At 41.8% G+C, this 16,611-nt stretch overlaps 1 protein-coding gene and 1 long non-coding RNA gene across 2 annotated transcripts in view; both read left to right on the top strand.

Annotated features, from left to right (window-relative positions):
* The first annotated feature begins 869 nt into the window (after nucleotides 1–869).
* Nucleotides 870–5,465, top strand: LOC116042909 (fibroblast growth factor 20-like). Its single transcript, XM_031289390.2, has 3 exons — nucleotides 870–2,662; nucleotides 3,683–3,786; nucleotides 3,956–5,465. Exons 1-3 carry the CDS (start codon nucleotides 2,329–2,331, stop codon nucleotides 4,199–4,201), a joined length of 684 nt encoding a protein of 227 aa, XP_031145250.1. The 5' UTR covers nucleotides 870–2,328; the 3' UTR covers nucleotides 4,202–5,465.
* A 6,091-nt stretch (nucleotides 5,466–11,556) lies between these two features.
* Nucleotides 11,557–16,611, top strand: part of LOC118494950 — a 16,849-nt gene continuing 11,794 nt past the window's right edge. The window contains exon 1 of the long non-coding RNA XR_004897159.1: nucleotides 11,557–11,623. This is a non-coding gene — a long non-coding RNA (uncharacterized LOC118494950). The remainder of the gene's footprint in view (nucleotides 11,624–16,611) is intronic.

Raw genomic sequence — 16,611 nt, 5'->3', positions numbered from 1 at the left:
TTGCACCTTGCGTGGAAATGTGGCATTGTAGTTGACATCTTCATGTGGCCTGATCGATATCCAATGCGTCAGAATCTGATCAGCCTGCGGCGATTCTGATCGATCTTGTCCCCTTTAAAAAGAAGGGATTTTTTTTTTTTACTGGTCATAAATACTAATGAAGCGAGGGAAAGAGGGAGAAGGACGCACGCCACCACTAACTAAGTGTGTCTGCCGTACAAACCCATGCACACAACCAGTGCATATATCCACACATAACATAGCCTATATAAATAAACAGCTTTTTTGAAAACCACATATGCCCACAATGACTTCCTGTCATGCTGGAGAAATCGACACGAGTATAACATGACCTGCGTATAGCGACCACACAAACACCTCAAGCACCTTCAACTCATTTATCAACGCAACTCCCAAGGGAGGGGGCAGCTGCGTGCGCGTGTACGTTTGTGTGCGAGACCGCGTGTCTGCGCCAAAATCAATGCTATATAGGATGGAACATGTTCCACTGTGCCACTGCTCAGATGAAACGACAATCTAAACCAAACATGTTTGACCACAAGCAAATTATATCGCATGAATGAAGGAGAGTGGTCAAATTTAATATTTTGTTGGTGCTATAGCTACAAGTCAAAATCCCATATTTGACAACCATTCAATTTGATCATATTTTACATTGCTCTGATACAAAATAACCCCCAATTTAATCAATATCATGTTTTTTTTCTGCAAATAAAATAAATAAAGCAAAAATAATTTAGTCTGCAATGAGTTCAAGTGTGTTCTTGCATAAAGAAGGTGAACAATACATTATTGCAGTTGTTACACAAATATGGCCAATGAAATATGTCCAAAGTTAAAAATATATGCATAACACACTTAGTTCATTTGCATAAAGAATTAACAGCTTTTGAAGCCCTTCAAGTGTCAAGTTAGTGTCGGGGTATTATCTAAGCTTGCAGTTCAAACAGGTATATTCCCCTCTTGTGGTTGTTATTGCCTGATCCCCTTACAAGATCCCTGCACTTTGAAGCCTCTGTCTTTGATTCGTCTTTTAAGACCACAATTAAGGATATATGGGCTCCTACCCTGTTCAAAGCACAGTGGAAAGATCAATGAAGGGATTGACAGTCAAGTGATGTCGTTTGCACAGGTGTGTGTGTGTGTGGGTGCGTGTACGATTGTGTGTGTATGTTTGTGTCTGTGCGGGCGCTGTAAACGTGCGGCTGGCTTACATAAAACGGGAGCAATAAATCAACAGTCGAGTGCGAAAATTACGCAAATGGGGGCTTTCCTCTCTCTCCCGCCGCACCTGAGTCATTTCGGAACGGGGGCGTGGGGTTGTAAAGCGTTTAGGGTAGGCTAATGGCTATATCACTTTCATGCTGTTTGACATACACACACACTCTCCCTATGTCTCACACACAGGTTGCTGCTGAGATGCGCACTCCCCTCTAAAACATACACTAACACAGTTAAATCAGCAACACTGAATGAGCACTATGACATTGCGTAGCCTGTATGAGCTTGAGTGAAGCCGTTGTGGTGCTGCAAGGGGAAGCGAAGGGGAGCCTGGCATGATCATTTTTTATTAGTTTTTTATTTGCTCTCCAAGTCCCTGCGCTCGACTGAAACTGAACATCAAAGGTGAGACAGGAGAACGATGAGCAGAGGGATGAAGGGGAGCAGATATGAGCCATAAAGGGAGGAGATCGGGGTGAATTTGCATTAAAAGGCAACTCGTGGTGAATCTCCAGGGAGTGTTGCGTTATATAGCCTAGATGTTGTGTGCAGTGTACCTACTGGAGTACCCGCTGGAGGAGCTGAGAGAACGGAGGCTACAGCAGAAATAAAAGGCTGAAGTGAATTGAGGAAAGACACAGAGAGAGAGAGAGAGAGAGAGAGAGAGAGAGAGAGAGAGAGAGAGAGAGAGAGAGAGAGAGAGAAAACCCCTGAAGTGCACCGGAGCAAAGGGGAGTATCCCGAGGTGAGGAGGAGAGAGAGAGAGGGAGCGGACAGGAGTGGAGAGAGGGATAAATAGCAGAAGAAGAGAGGAGAAGAAGGGACACGGGCTGCTGCAACCGAGGATACCTGCACACATCAAGATAACGCGGGAGTTTAATCTCAATTAGATGACAATCTAATTAACGGTGCTGCATGGTGACTGCGCCAAAACGCGCACTCATTGGGGATTTTCTACTCCCGTACGTCCAACTTTTCTTTTTCTCCGCTTCACGGACTGACCCTCGCTCGCTGGTTCGTGCCGAGGCTCTGTGCTCATCACTTGAATCTCCTGTGCTGTAAACCGGATCGGCTGTTTTATCTGTGATGGGGGCAGCGGCGGAGGTTGGGAGCTTCGTCAACGGATTTCTGGACAGCTTTGGCACCGCGGGTGCTGTTCCGGCTACCTTTGGCTCTCACTTCGTTCTCACCCCAGCCGGGGCGGTGGACTACAACTCGGTGACCGGACTGATGATGGGGGGACAGGGGCAGCAGCAGGAGCACATGGTGTCCGCGGAGAGGCTGTCCCGGAGCCTGGCAGACCTCAGCCATCTGAAGGGGATTCTGAGGCGGCGACAGCTCTACTGCAGGACCGGCTTCCACCTGGAGATCCGTCCCGACGGCACCGTGCAGGGCACCAGGAAGGACCACAGCAGATTCGGTACACACCCCTTCACAAATAAAGCTATATTCATTAGGCTATAGTAGTAGTAGGCTACTAGTATAATGTGGAATTTCTGCTTTAGGCTCTATTGTATACAGTAGAATGACATGTACCTTTATGGTGGAGGCACTGTAACACACACACACACACACACACACACACACACACACACACACACACACACACACACACACACACACACACACACACACACACACAGAGGGAGAGATAGGTTGAAAACAGGAGAAAGTTAAGTGATAATGATTGTTAAATGAAAACTATTAATATGACATGATAATAACACGACTCCAGGTTACTATAACCAAATGCTATAGTGGCCTACATGAAGTAGCCCACTGTGAGGGCAGCTGCTGCTACACTGAACCAAGCTTAGATGGGGCATTGCTTTCAAATTTAAATATTTCATGTTTGCCCATTTTTACGACAATTTCCTTTTTAAGATTAGATTGAAAGCTTTTCTTTACTCTTACCAGCTTATCTTCACTTATCAAGATAAACAGCTGCAGCTTATGGCAGATCAAAAGTAGACCTCTAAGAGATTTCTTTTACTGCTGCAGGCTGTAGCACTTCTGGCACTTGATTTATTCCATTTGAGACTTGGGTGTAACCTTATGCCAAAGGCCATTCTAGACACCCAGCCTTGCTTGTCAGAGTCAGCTGGTCTGGATATACATTTTAGTTATTTACTGTACATTTTGGTGCAGGTCAATTTTATTCGCACAGTCGACCCTTTTTCAGATATTTTCCATTTGAATTATGTATCTAAATTATCTCACAAATACATGATCTTGTCGGATATTGTACAAGCAACGTTGAAGCAGCAGTGGAACAAACCTTAGCAGGACTAATGTCAAATTGATTCCGTTAAAATATGTTTAAAATCATGTTTATGTGTGTTATCAGATGTGTTAATGAGAATTAATGTGCTTATTGCAAGTCATTTTGAACAAAAGTGTCTGACAAGTGAATGTAATGTAATGTAATGTGTGTGTGCAGGTATTTTGGAGTTCATCAGTCTAGCTGTGGGACTGGTTAGCATCAGAGGGGTGGACAGTGGCCTCTACCTCGCCATGAACAGCAAGGGAGAACTGTACGGATCGGTGAGTGTGCATACTATTGAGTACACACTGAACACACACATCCATCTGCAAACAGATATATTTGAACCTACCAATTCTCAACATATTTGATTAGTAACCCGCGGCCAGCAAGTGGAACATTTTGCATCATTAAAATAATCTTTTCCTCTGCTTGTCTTTCTTTCTGCAGGACAAGCTGTCGGCAGAATCCGTTTTTAGGGAGCAATTTGAAGAAAACTGGTACAACACCTACTCATCCAACATCTACCGGCATGGAGAAAGAGGTGCATATTACTTTGTTGCTCTGAACAAAGATGGGACATCCCGTGATGGAACGAGGTCGAGGCGACATCAGAGGTTCACTCACTTCCTACCAAGGCCTGTAGACCCAGATAGAGTACCAGAGCTCTACAGGGACATACTGGGCCAGAGCTGAGACTGAAGGGACGTTACCATGACCATGTCTGACCTGAAAAGCAACCCAAATGCACCTAATCCTAACCCCTTCTTTAGGGAGATGGAAGATCTTGTTGATCTGGACAAAACGGGATCATAAAAAGTGCGCCAAATCAACACTCTCCACCGATAGCATGGAGGATGGAAAGAGACTCTCTCTGAACCAGACAGCCGGGAGTTTGACGGAACACCTGGGATCTTCTGTGGACAATGTGAAGGCCCCGTTACAGATACAGACACCTGGGCCCCTAATGTTGCTCCTGTATTGGCCTATGCAGAGGCCCGGGTTGCCAAACAGATGATTTATGGATTTTGTTTGAATTTCCACTACTTAAATCCAACTACATGCTGGTCAAAACTGCATGTTCATGAGGACAAAAGTGTGGGAACTACTAAGTGAGAGTAACAACTGGCTGCTAGTAGCTTTATTGCTGTGGCTGGTTAGTCTTGTCAATTCCACTGTTTTCACTTAGTTTATTCAAAACAGTACTGTAGCTGCTAAGTAACTGATTTATTAAAATGATTAATCCACTATACAGTGTGGCTGGTTTACACAAAAAGGTAGTTTCATGCACTGGAAATCAGCCATGTCTGTTGTGGGAAACGGGTCTGAGAGCTGGGGGAATCACCTTTATCGGACTGACTGTTGAGATGCCATGGATGGATTCCCTTTGAAACTGCTCCAAAGAGAGATGCTGCTCAGAAAATATGACTTTTCTACAAAGTGCATGAGGAACAAGAGAAGAACTACGGATGCAATGGAGTTTTACAAGGACTTCTTCTGTGGTGTCCTGTGGCGGTATACTGCGTGTTCTGTTGGAACTCTAGAGACTCATTCTAGAACCCAGTGAAGGAATTCTGTTGTTCTTCCACTGACTGCAGCCACGACGAGCACGGGACTGACAAAGACACCTTTACAAACCTGTTGACAGATTGTATTCTTATTTATGAGTTTTTGTTTCCTAGGACATATAGTATATTTATTTCATATATTTATTTATTTTGAGAATATATTTTTTGGTATGAGATAAAATAAAAAAGGATATCCAGAACAAGTCATGAGAGATGTTTCTTATTTCTTGTGTTGTCATCGTATAAACAACTGCTGTTTTCCGTTCTCACAGTATGATTAAATAGGTATATTCATATCAGTTTTTCAGACTTTGTGTTCACAGTGTCAAAAGGCCTTGTGTCATATGGGTCAGTGATAAAGTCATTTCTTTCTAGTAAAAAACAGTGCACTAATGTAGCTCAGCGTAAATTCTTTCAGGGAGACTTCAATAACATTACCACTTTTCTCCTAAACAGATCAGCTGTTTTCGAGAGAATAGATTTTCAGTTAAACCAATCAGATTCGGCCTCGTATTTCACAAGCCAATCACAGCATGACATCCATGTTTTAAATCTGTTCTCTCATCTGCGACTGTCAGTTGTCATTTCAGGAAGAGTGCGACCCTCCTCCTCCCCTTTCACCTCCGGCATTGGCAACCACGGCATTCTCGGTTTTCTTCCAGCTGACCGCTCCCTTCGACTCCTTAGTTCTGGTCTTCGTGCCCCCTTCACCACCATCACCAGTGTCTAGACTCCATCGGGGATATGTTCGGGTTTTCCTAAACCCTTTAAAATATATCTACATTTTATACGATGGAGTCTAATCTCCAAAGACTATGTACAATTCATATTTTGCATATGTAACTTACAAATAAATCTTGCATATCTGCAACAAAGTCTCTCCTGATTATATTTCCATGTGTCTGTTGAACATGTGGATATCTGAGCTGATTTGGTTAACTTGATCTACTTGTGTATGGAGCTGCTGTAAGAGCAGCAAGTCCTTAACCTTAAAGCTGGCGTCCAAAATAATTAAAAAATAAAGAGACACTTGTTAACTTGTTACGTTTTGTTAACCCCCTCCTTGCCTGGTAAAACCCCTTAAGTTTGAAACTATACAAGCCTAGTATGTGTTAAATATTTGTATTCCTCAGGCCTTACTCAAGTACTCAAGCTATGTCTCTTGGGTAAGTGTTTTATACAGGCTGAGTTGTACTCTCCAAGTAAATTGACTTTGACATGAAATATCACTGGACTGCTCCTTTAATATACAGTCCATATGGTAAAGTATACACAGCACAAACCTAAACATTGCAACTCTTTAATTGGTGTTGGCTAGTATGCGTTCTTGGACTGAAAGGAAGGCAGACCCTCATTCATTTGTTATGAGCTTTTTGAAGCTTATCTTGTGTTCTTTCAGTTATACCACTGTACAAGTGTATGCAGTTCTAATCATAGTGTCATTGGTTAGATGTTGCTACAATGTATTATAGCATCATCTAGCTCATGGCTCCTATAATATCCAATAAAAATAGTGCTAGGTTGCATGCTTTGCCTTTTCTCGCCCTACAGCAGCACCAATACCTACCTTTGTTATACTGTGTTCTGATCCTTGTAGTCAAGTATATATTCAAACCACCGTACTACAAATCCTTCTATGTTTTATGTATGTGACATTAAACTTTGAATTTCGGATCAAACTTTTTCAAGCTTGAAGGTTAACGCCATTCCTTTAATTCCTTCAAGAATAATAAAAAAAAAAAACAATTTCAGTTTCGTCCATTTTTGCACTGATTGTTCTTGTGTGCAGTTTCCAGAATCTTTAGACTGAAAGAATGTGTCACACAAAGACAGAAAGGAGAAATAGAGACATTAGAAAAGCAAGAATGATAGAGAGGTGACAAAATGGTCAAGAGTATGGTTCAACTAAAATAGGTAGAGTGATGGGCGTAATGGAGGGGGAAAAAAATAACATGAAGTCATGGAAGTGAAGAGACAGCACGCACTTCCTCTGACAGACACTGCAATTAGATAAGTGACTGTCAGGCCGAGTGCACTGCTACACTCTTTTATCCTCCCCTTCATCATCCCTTTATCTCTCTCTTCATCCGCCTGTCTTGGGTGAGTCAGCCCTTCTTCTTATGACACCAGAGACTGAATTGACCAAATGTCACTCTGGCAAATGTGAAAGAAAGACAGCTACAGAGACAAAAAGAGGAGTGCTAGGAAATGATGTAGCAAGGCAGAAAAAAAATATAAAAATACTGGGATAATTGTTTTGCAGCCTATTGAAAGCTGCTCTGTGTGTTGAGTTTTAAAGTCCATTCTTGTCCTTAGAAACAGCAGCTGACAAAACATTCTCACCTGTTCATCTCCTTCTCTATGATTTTGCATGGAAGGAACTATTGCAGACTTTAAACACTAATTAAGAAATAAACTGCCAGATGACACATAGAGACATTTTATTTCCTTGCTCAGAACCAATAGTGCCCCATACAGTGGAACGGAATAAAACAGCTTCACCTCGTGGCCGGGTTGGATCGGTGGGTAGAGCAGGCGCACGTGTACTTAGAGGTTCATGCCTCGACGCAGAGGTCCAGGGCTCAAATCCGACCTGTGACGATTTCCTGCATGTCTTCCCCCTCTCTCTCCCCTTTCTCACCTAGCTGTCCTATCAATTAAAGGCGGAAAAGCCCAAAAAATAATCTTAAAAAAAACAGCTTCACCTTATGGCCTATCCAGAGCTTTCAATGTTGTGATCATAACTTCATGATAAAATAGAAATTTAAACATCTGCAATTCCCTTAAACCTTCCCCTTAACAGTGATTGTCCAATCACAACTTAGCAACTGTAACTAGGTCTATCAAGCTTTGGATTTTTCCACATGTTGAAGCAGTGTGTGGGGCTGTTGTTAGAGTACTATTCAGCAAGGAGTTTGGAGGGTGGTGTCTTTTTGTTGATCCTGTAGAAACAGAAACACAAGAGTAAAAACTGTATGGAAAGAATAAAAAAGCGTGTTTCTCTGCTCTAACATAACTGCAGATGTAAGCATGTCTGCCTAACCTACAGTTGTCATGCAGAGCTCAGTGCGTTCGTCTGAAATTGTTTTATGTCTCCAGCTGCATTTCACATCAAGGAGATGTTGCCATGTATAGCTCGGTGCCAGCATACAGGCTCATCAGCTCGGCAACATGTTTCAGATAAGATTACATGGGGCTGCGGTTCACATCTGCCCAGTTGTGCAGGCAGGAGCATGGCTACATTGTTAGACACGGTTCAGTGTGTGTATATACCTCTGATAAGGGTATACAGTGTAGGATGAGACGGACAGAACATCAACAGACAGCGCCTGAGTACCAGCATACGTACACTGACTGAGAGTGTATGTCAGACACACACGAACACACACACACAGACACACACACAAACACACACACACACACACACACACACACACACACACACACAGATCTTCAAACCAGGCAAGAGAGAAAGAGGTATGACTTGTAGGTTTTGTAGGAAACAGGTGGGTTTCTGAGAGTAAGAATTAGAAAAAAGCTGCATGTGGGTTCTTACTGTTGCTGGCCTGTCAGGTTACAATCTTCCTTTGAAGTGTGCGTGTGTTTGCAGCAATGGGGAGGCATGTTTATGTGAGTCAAAGTGACTGCGTAGATTCATGTCAGTACAACTTCTGTGTGTGTGTGTGTGTGTGTGTGTGTGTGTGTGTGTGTGTGTGTGTGCGCGCAAGATCTGTGAATCTGTGTGAAGGTGAGCCAGGGGTTCTCCTGACTAGAGGGCTGTCTGACTGATGTGTGAAGGCTTGTGTGTGTGTGTGTGTGTGTGTGTGTGTGTGTGTGTGTGTGTGTGTGTGTGTGTGTGTGTGTATTGCCGTACCTCCACCCCCTCTCTTCACTCTATGTCTGTCCTCTGTGGGGTTTTCCATCGACTGGTTAGATCTTCACTGTTGGATCCACAAGGTAATGGTCCATGCAGAGATAACCAGAGGAAAAGAAGTAGGCAAGAGGAAAAAACATGATCTTCTCTTTCTCAGTGTGCTGTCCAATAAAGCTCTATAAAAATCACAAATGTCTTCTCATGTTGGTCTCCATGTTTGACAATAAGCACAAAAATTCTCGAACCAAATGGCTACATAAAAGCAACACTAAAAGCAATGTGAAGTTAAAAATGCCCAATAAGGCATGGTTGACAATGATAGTAAGAACAGCGAGCAATTATCAGCAATTAAATACAATTATCTATTCATTATCATAGAGAATTTGACAGTTGAAAACAAATCAAAAACTTTTCAGCCGCTGTCCCTTTTATGTGTGTTTTTCTCAACAGGCAGGTGTAGAAGTTAGTGATCTCTGCTGGTACGTATCTACATCCACACAGGTGTTCTTCCTGCAGTCGTCAACACACACACACGCACACACACTTAAGACGTGCGCACAGTCTGTCATCACCTCTCTGTGCGTGAGATTAATGGTGCTGCTTGTGTGAATGACTCAGCTGTGGTGAATTCAGACAAAAAGAAGAAAAAAAACTGTCCTTTCCAAATTCTTAGACATATTAGACAGCTATGAACTCATCCAACTTTTGACTAACAAATGACTTAACCTCTTCACCTTAAAAGGAACCAATGTTGACTGTTGGCAGGACATGATCTACAGTCTGTTCTAAAGTCACATGCGTTGTATGCCAAACCATCCACCTTGTCTACGCGCAGCAGCAGTATAACGTAACACTACTTTTGCTACTGAAAAAGTATAAAATGTTTCGTTTTTAAGCTGCGCTAATCAATATTTTATATCAACAATGGATCAAATGATATGTGTAATGTGAAATGTGTTGTGATGTCGTTTTGATGAATTATCAACAACTCTGCAGTTCCTGTCAGCTATACAAAGTGTTTTTATTGTCTTTCAGCTCGTTTTTGGGTTTATAGCCATCAACTTTACTGTGTTGGTTGACTTTCAGTGCTCTCGCTCAACTTTGTACTGCTGATGGCATCGGCTTATAGCTAAAAAGCTCTATAAGGCCCACTGTATGCTTCCTGCCTAGCCCTAGTCTGGCTCAACAGATGTACATTGCTGGGATAAAGCCTGACTGTGTGTCTCGCACATGCTGGATGTCCCTCTACTCTCGCTATTTCCGCTTTCAGGGCTTGGCGCTGCCTAGGACAGTTGTGACTGGTTTTAAAAGAATGCAAACAAGCCAGATTGTTTTTTCCCCTATCCCAGAATAGATAAGCGGTGTAGGCATACTCTAGCGCTGTCACAGTGCTATGGAGAACGGTCTGGCAATGCAAGACTGGCCCAGCCATAAATGGCATATAGACAAAGTTAGCAACTACCTGGTAATCATTTTGAATTGAGCAGCTAAAGAGCCAAATATTTTCCTCAGTAGTTGGTAGAGAGCAAAACAGGGGGTGAATATTGTACTTCACCAGGTAGACACTAACACAACTAAAATGTTGCTCCGTGTCTGCTGGATGTGTAAATAAACAACTTTTTGCTAACATGTTTCCCATATTAAAGGTGCAATATGTAATACTGACAGCTAGTGTTTAAAATAGTTACTGCAGTACAAATTCAAAATACTGGAGAGAGTCATCTCCCCCGCCCCCTCCTCCCCAGACTCGAAGTTTAGGTTGGTTGCCAGGCTGATACCGGAGCATCCACAACAATGTTGCTAGACGCTTGTCTCACATAGCCAGACATTACTTCACAGCACAGCGGAGTAGCTAACGTTAGATGCTGGCTATATTGACAGTCATAAAACCACGTGCTCACGTGGAGCTCTGTACCCAACTGACAGACACACTTTTTCGGCTTAGAATTACCGTAGGAACTGCTAAAAATCCCACAACCTCGCCATCCTTTCCACACGACAGACAGACACGCTTCCTCGGCTTAGAATTACGATAGGAACCGCTAAAAATACCACTACCTTGCCATCCTTTTCCACCCAACTGAACACACTTTATTGGCTTAGAATTACGGCAACAATCGCTAAACAGACTGCAAACTCAATGTAGTCTCTTTCCGATTTACAGTCCCCCTCTCTTGGCTTCAAATAACTCACCATTGTTGGCTACAGCCGCTTACACGTTGTAAACAGCCGTGGCTGCTTGCCTGGTCCTGGTAACGTTAGCAGTTAGCAGTTCATCAGTTAATCCTGTTCGTTTGTTTGCTGCTTTTATGGCTGTACTAACCTCACAGCTGTAGCGCGCTGGGTTTACGTTTTTACAGGTATATCTGGCAACCCGGCCTGGCTGACAAACTGGGCAGTTGATAACAACACACAGGCCAAAACACAAACAGATATTCCGTCACGGAACGGAAATGTCAAAAGGATAAAATACTGGCATTAGCATTGTTGTCAGAAAAGATAGTATTTCAACTTAGCATGTTTCCTTAATATCTGATGACGCATTGGGGTCATTTTTGGATTTATTAGAGTAAATATATTACATATTGGACCTTTAAAGTTACAATCTCAAAGATCTCCATTTTGTTCTCTTTGGCGGCACTTATGGCAATAAGCAGTAATTGCAGGTGTGTTTTTGTAGTCATCGCTCTTTTATTTTCTTGTTTTTTAGGCCATATAACCATTTATTTGCAATGCTAGCAGAGACCAAAATAAACAGCAGGCTGCTTTGTGATTGGTTTAAAGAAATGCCATGTGGAATGCTGTGTGGACAAGCCAGACCTTCCTTCGCAGCGCTGTGGACGAAGGTCTGGCAATGTGAGACTAGTGAGCCATAGGCTCAATCACCATTGTGTTACCTCATTCAATGATAGATAGTGACTTAAGAGACATCTATTTAACTGAAAATCATCAGGATTATTAATTTAAGGTGATGAGTTAATGTAGTGGTTACATACCATTCCACTGCCCCCAAGTGGCCAGAAAATCAGTTGATGCATGCATTAGCTATAAGAAGCTTAATAGATGTACTGTATTTACTATACTGAATACAAATGTTGCAGACTATTACTTTGACCAGCAAAAGCATATTTATGATGTAAAGGAAATACATTTAGAATAATACAGCCTAAACAGTGTGAATAAATTGGCCAAAATAAGTGTTATATTATCTCAGAAAACACAACAATACACAATTAAACCACATCACAGGATAAAGTAAACTAAGTGTACCTAAAGTGCACCTCCACACCCTCCTGCTATTTTCTCTCGGTCTGTTTCAATGAAAGAGTGTTACCTGACATATTGTAGATGAAAGATTCACACCGGTGCACATATTTTCAACCCTGTTATCATCGACAGTTCAGAAGCTGCCGTAGAACATGTTGTTGAGCAGAAGGCACCGTACAGATTCCATGTCGAATATCCATCTAACCACTGTCTTCAGCTCATACCCACAAACCACAAATTACGCAGAACATAGAATAAAATTAGCCAGAGAACGAAAGCTAGTTCTTTCAGACCCTCTCAGATTTCTTTTATAACCAAACTAAGTTTGTTTTTTTAGATGATCATGAAAATCGTGATGCATTTTTGTTAGTTTACATCGGGTGTTGCCATTAAGATTTCCATCTGCCCTAAGGTCACAAAACAGTGCCAGCACATAAAAAAATAATTCCCTTTTAAGTCATGTAAACATATCAACAGGCCATAATTGGTGGTTACAAGGGGTTTACATGAAATCAGTGTTTGTCTGTAACTGCAAACTGTTTCTACCTAACTATAACTTTAATTAATTCAGCTGACTGAATTATGCTCCTGGGTGCCCCGTAATGCACGTTTGCAAGTAAAATATACAACAAACTCAGTTGAACCTGCAGGTGTGACTGTCAAAGATTTTCTTTTCTTTTTTTTTTAACCTGTTCAGGAAATGTTCATTGTCATGATGAACTCAAGCAGGATAACCACTTAAGCTGGTGGAGCTGGAAATCCTCTATAGGGCGGTAAACAATTTTAAGTTAATTTCCTCTTTTTTGTTGTAGCTAATGTGTGGAATCTCCGGGCTCTAATTCCTGAATGTCAGATGATTGAGGAAAGAAAGAAGTCAAGTAAGAAAATAACATTCAGCCACACATCCTTTACGTTTTTGTGTAGGTTTTGTAAGTATTTCAGTGTGAGAGAATGTATTCTCACTATTTTAAATATTTAATTTAAAATAACACTAAAACTTTACAGCCATGTTTGCAGCTTTGTAAGGCACTGCAGTGCATTGAGCTACATGCTAACATCAGCATGCTAACAGTGACAATGCTCTGCAGGAATAAAGTTAACCATATTCAATGTATTAGATTAGTGTGTTAGCATGCTAATACCAATTGTGAAACTTGAAAAAAGTGTTAGCATTTAAACCAGACAATTTGCTCTCTGCTGCTAACATATCTGCATCAAGCTGTTTTAGCTTTTCTCTTTTAAATCTTCTTGTCATTTACGTTAGCTCACCAGAACTGAAATGACAACTTGGAAGTGCAGAGAAAGAGGTATTGGGAACTGAACTGATAGGAGGGAAAGAAGGCTTTAGAGATCAGACAGCAGCAGACACTTATTCCCCTGTGGTTCTCCACCCTTGTGGTGTAAAATCATTTATGTGGATTATGGCAGACATGTTTGCTCAATGCTATAGATTCACAGACAAATTCACTCTTAAATTCTTAATAGGAGCAGAAACACCCATTAACATGCCAAACGAGGAAGGATACCGTGAGGGAGAGGGTGACAGAGGGAGTGGTAAAATCTGCCACAGTAAAGACAGAAGGGAAGTTTGAATGATACAGTGAGAGATACAATAGAGAATAATTAATGCATGCTTTTGCAATATATATTATATTATATTTACGATGTGTTAGACATACTGTATTTACAGTAGGGCTCATAAGACTTGATTTGTTTCTGGAGGAAATTAATCCTCTACACTGAGTTAGGACTGAATTATATTTTACCTTTGAAATTATGACAAAAATCCAGATCATAACAAATTACAGTTATAAAAAGGCAATGCCTTTTGCCTTTGCAAACTTTGGGGATACACTATGTTGCAGGCAAAGAGGATTAGCAAAAAGAAGCAAGCAACAGATAATATATACAGACATGTACCAATGTATTCATGACTGATTCTTTCAGTCCCAGTGTTTCAGTGTTGGCAACCCCCTAACCCAAACAAGTGAGCAATTTGGGACTCAGTGTCTTGCTCAAGGACTTTGGCAGGTCGACAAGAAAAGCAGGAAATTGAAAAATGGCTGTATGGTCAAATTAATAGTTGGACATTTTGGGAAGTATACAAGTCAATTTTATTTATAAAGCCCAAAATCTCAAATTTTCCTCAACACACTTTACAATCTGTACAGCATATGATAACCTCTGTCTTTAAAAAATGGAATGAAACCTCAGGAAAAGCAACAGAAGAGGGATCCCTCTCCCTGCGTGGACATACATGCAATAGATGTGAGAGACATGCAGAGAGTTAGATGGGAAGAACCGCTCTCTGGGTTTTTCATTGTTAATGTCCATCTGGGCTCATCAACAGCATGAAAGCTACTGAGTTCCATGTTCTTGATCACTGGAGGATATCTAGCAGTTGCAAAACAGATTATGCATCACAAACAGTATGAAATAGACATAATGATTAAAAATAAATAAATAAAAATCAAATTTACACCTTGAGGGGTCAGAAACCCCCAGGACCCTCCTAAATACTCAGCAGACCCTGAATTCAATAATGACCAAAGCTGTATTTTTATTATCAGCCACGGGTAGTCTAACACCACTCAGCCTCTGGGGGTACACACACACACACACACACACACACACACACACATAGGGTGGAAGTAATTAAAGCAAGTGGAGCTAAATTGAAGTATATTGAACTCATCTCTCACACTCTCCCGCTCTGTCGATAGATCCCTTGCCAAGTGCTATCGACCGCTGCAAAGACTTCCCTCTGCAAAACCCTCCTCTCTGCAGTGTGTGTTTGTGTGTGTGTGTGTGTGTGTGTGTGTATATGTGTGTGTATATGTGTGTGTCGTGACAGAAAGGGACAGAGGCAGTGAGGACTTTAGAATTTAGAGAGAGGGAGAGACAATAAGTGATGCTCTGTGCAGCAGAATTTGAAAAAACTAATTAAGGATTGCCTTTCATGCTATGCTCTCTCTTCATCACTCATTTACCTCTCTCTCTCTCTTTTTCTCATGTTTTCCTGTCAACTCATCTGCCCTACTCTCTCTTTCAACCCCCCTGTTTTCTCCATTCTCTCTAAATCCCTTTATCTCTATCTATCTTGTGGGAGGGGTAATGATTTTAACTAAATGAGAGTCTTGCACTTCCCCACCCCACTAGATTAGCGGATCAATTGAACAGCGTTTCTGTGTTTATCGTGAGGGAGATGCCTGTGTGTGTGTGTGTGTGTGTGTGTGTGTGTGTGTGTGTGTGTGTTTGTTTGTTGTCCACACAGACTGTACAGGTGACTCCGCACTGCACAGAGGACAAAGCCCTGCCGATGAGAAACGACAAGAAAAAAAAATGACAGCAGACATTTTCCAGAAACAGCAGGGGAGTAGAAAGCTATGGATTTTTACTGAATAATCGGTAGGAATTCTCCACAAGGTCTCGACATGACAAATGTGTGTCAAACACACCATCAATGGTGGAGGAGAAGAATGCCTTTGCTGCTCTGTTGAAATGCCTTTCCCATCTGCTTGATGTGAATTCAATTGGAGTTGAATTGATTATCTCCTATTTGTGATCAATCCTAAGTGGGTTTGCATCCACTGGCTCAGTCCTTCCACTGTGTGACTGAGCCTCTGCTCCTCAAAACCATTTTCTCCTCAATTTGCTCACTTTCTCAATCCCTCTCTCTGTGTTGATGTTGTTGTGTTTGATATGATCGATAAAGTTGAAAGGCTGAACAATAACATAACATCTTGGTGAGAGTTGTTTTTGATTTGATTAGTTGAATGTCCCCTATAGGCAAACAAAGATGGATGGCTAAATAAAACTAAGTCAGCTACATAAATTAGATAAGGTGGTATAAGAAGGTTCCTCTGAAAGGAGTCATCACTCTGAAAATGACCCTAAACATAACCATCACATTGCTGACATGTGCAGATATTGTAAAAAGAAGTACTTAGTAAAGGAGAACTCCGGGCAATTTTTACGTTAATCTTGATCACTATACGTATGTGAGTACTGTCGATAGCAAAAAAAACGAGCCAAATCAGTGGTAGCAACACGGAGCTGCTGCAGCTAATGCCGAGAGCTCCCACTTAGCTAAAACGGAAGTTTTGGGGGCATACCATAAAGAGTGCCTTTGTGCCTCTTAACAGACACAAAATACAATTAAAATGTCTGTGCAACATGAACAGGGCCCTTACATGACAACAAGATGTGTTTTCAACTCAGACATTGTTTAAATTCACCTACCCTGTTAGCTGCTATCTGCCGTCTGGGATGAGTGAGTGTGTTCAGCCAGGCTTAGGTAATAATCATCAAGCAGCAGTTCCTAGTTCCTAGCAGTTCTACTTCCTCCCCGCCGCGGCTGACAACAATCCACGGGCGCCTGCTGGTCTGGTGGATGT

Source organism: Sander lucioperca, chromosome 4, assembly GCF_008315115.2.
Source record: "Sander lucioperca isolate FBNREF2018 chromosome 4, SLUC_FBN_1.2, whole genome shotgun sequence".
Lineage (NCBI taxonomy): Eukaryota > Metazoa > Chordata > Actinopteri > Perciformes > Percidae > Sander > Sander lucioperca.
This window is presented reverse-complemented; position numbering and strand designations above follow the sequence as displayed.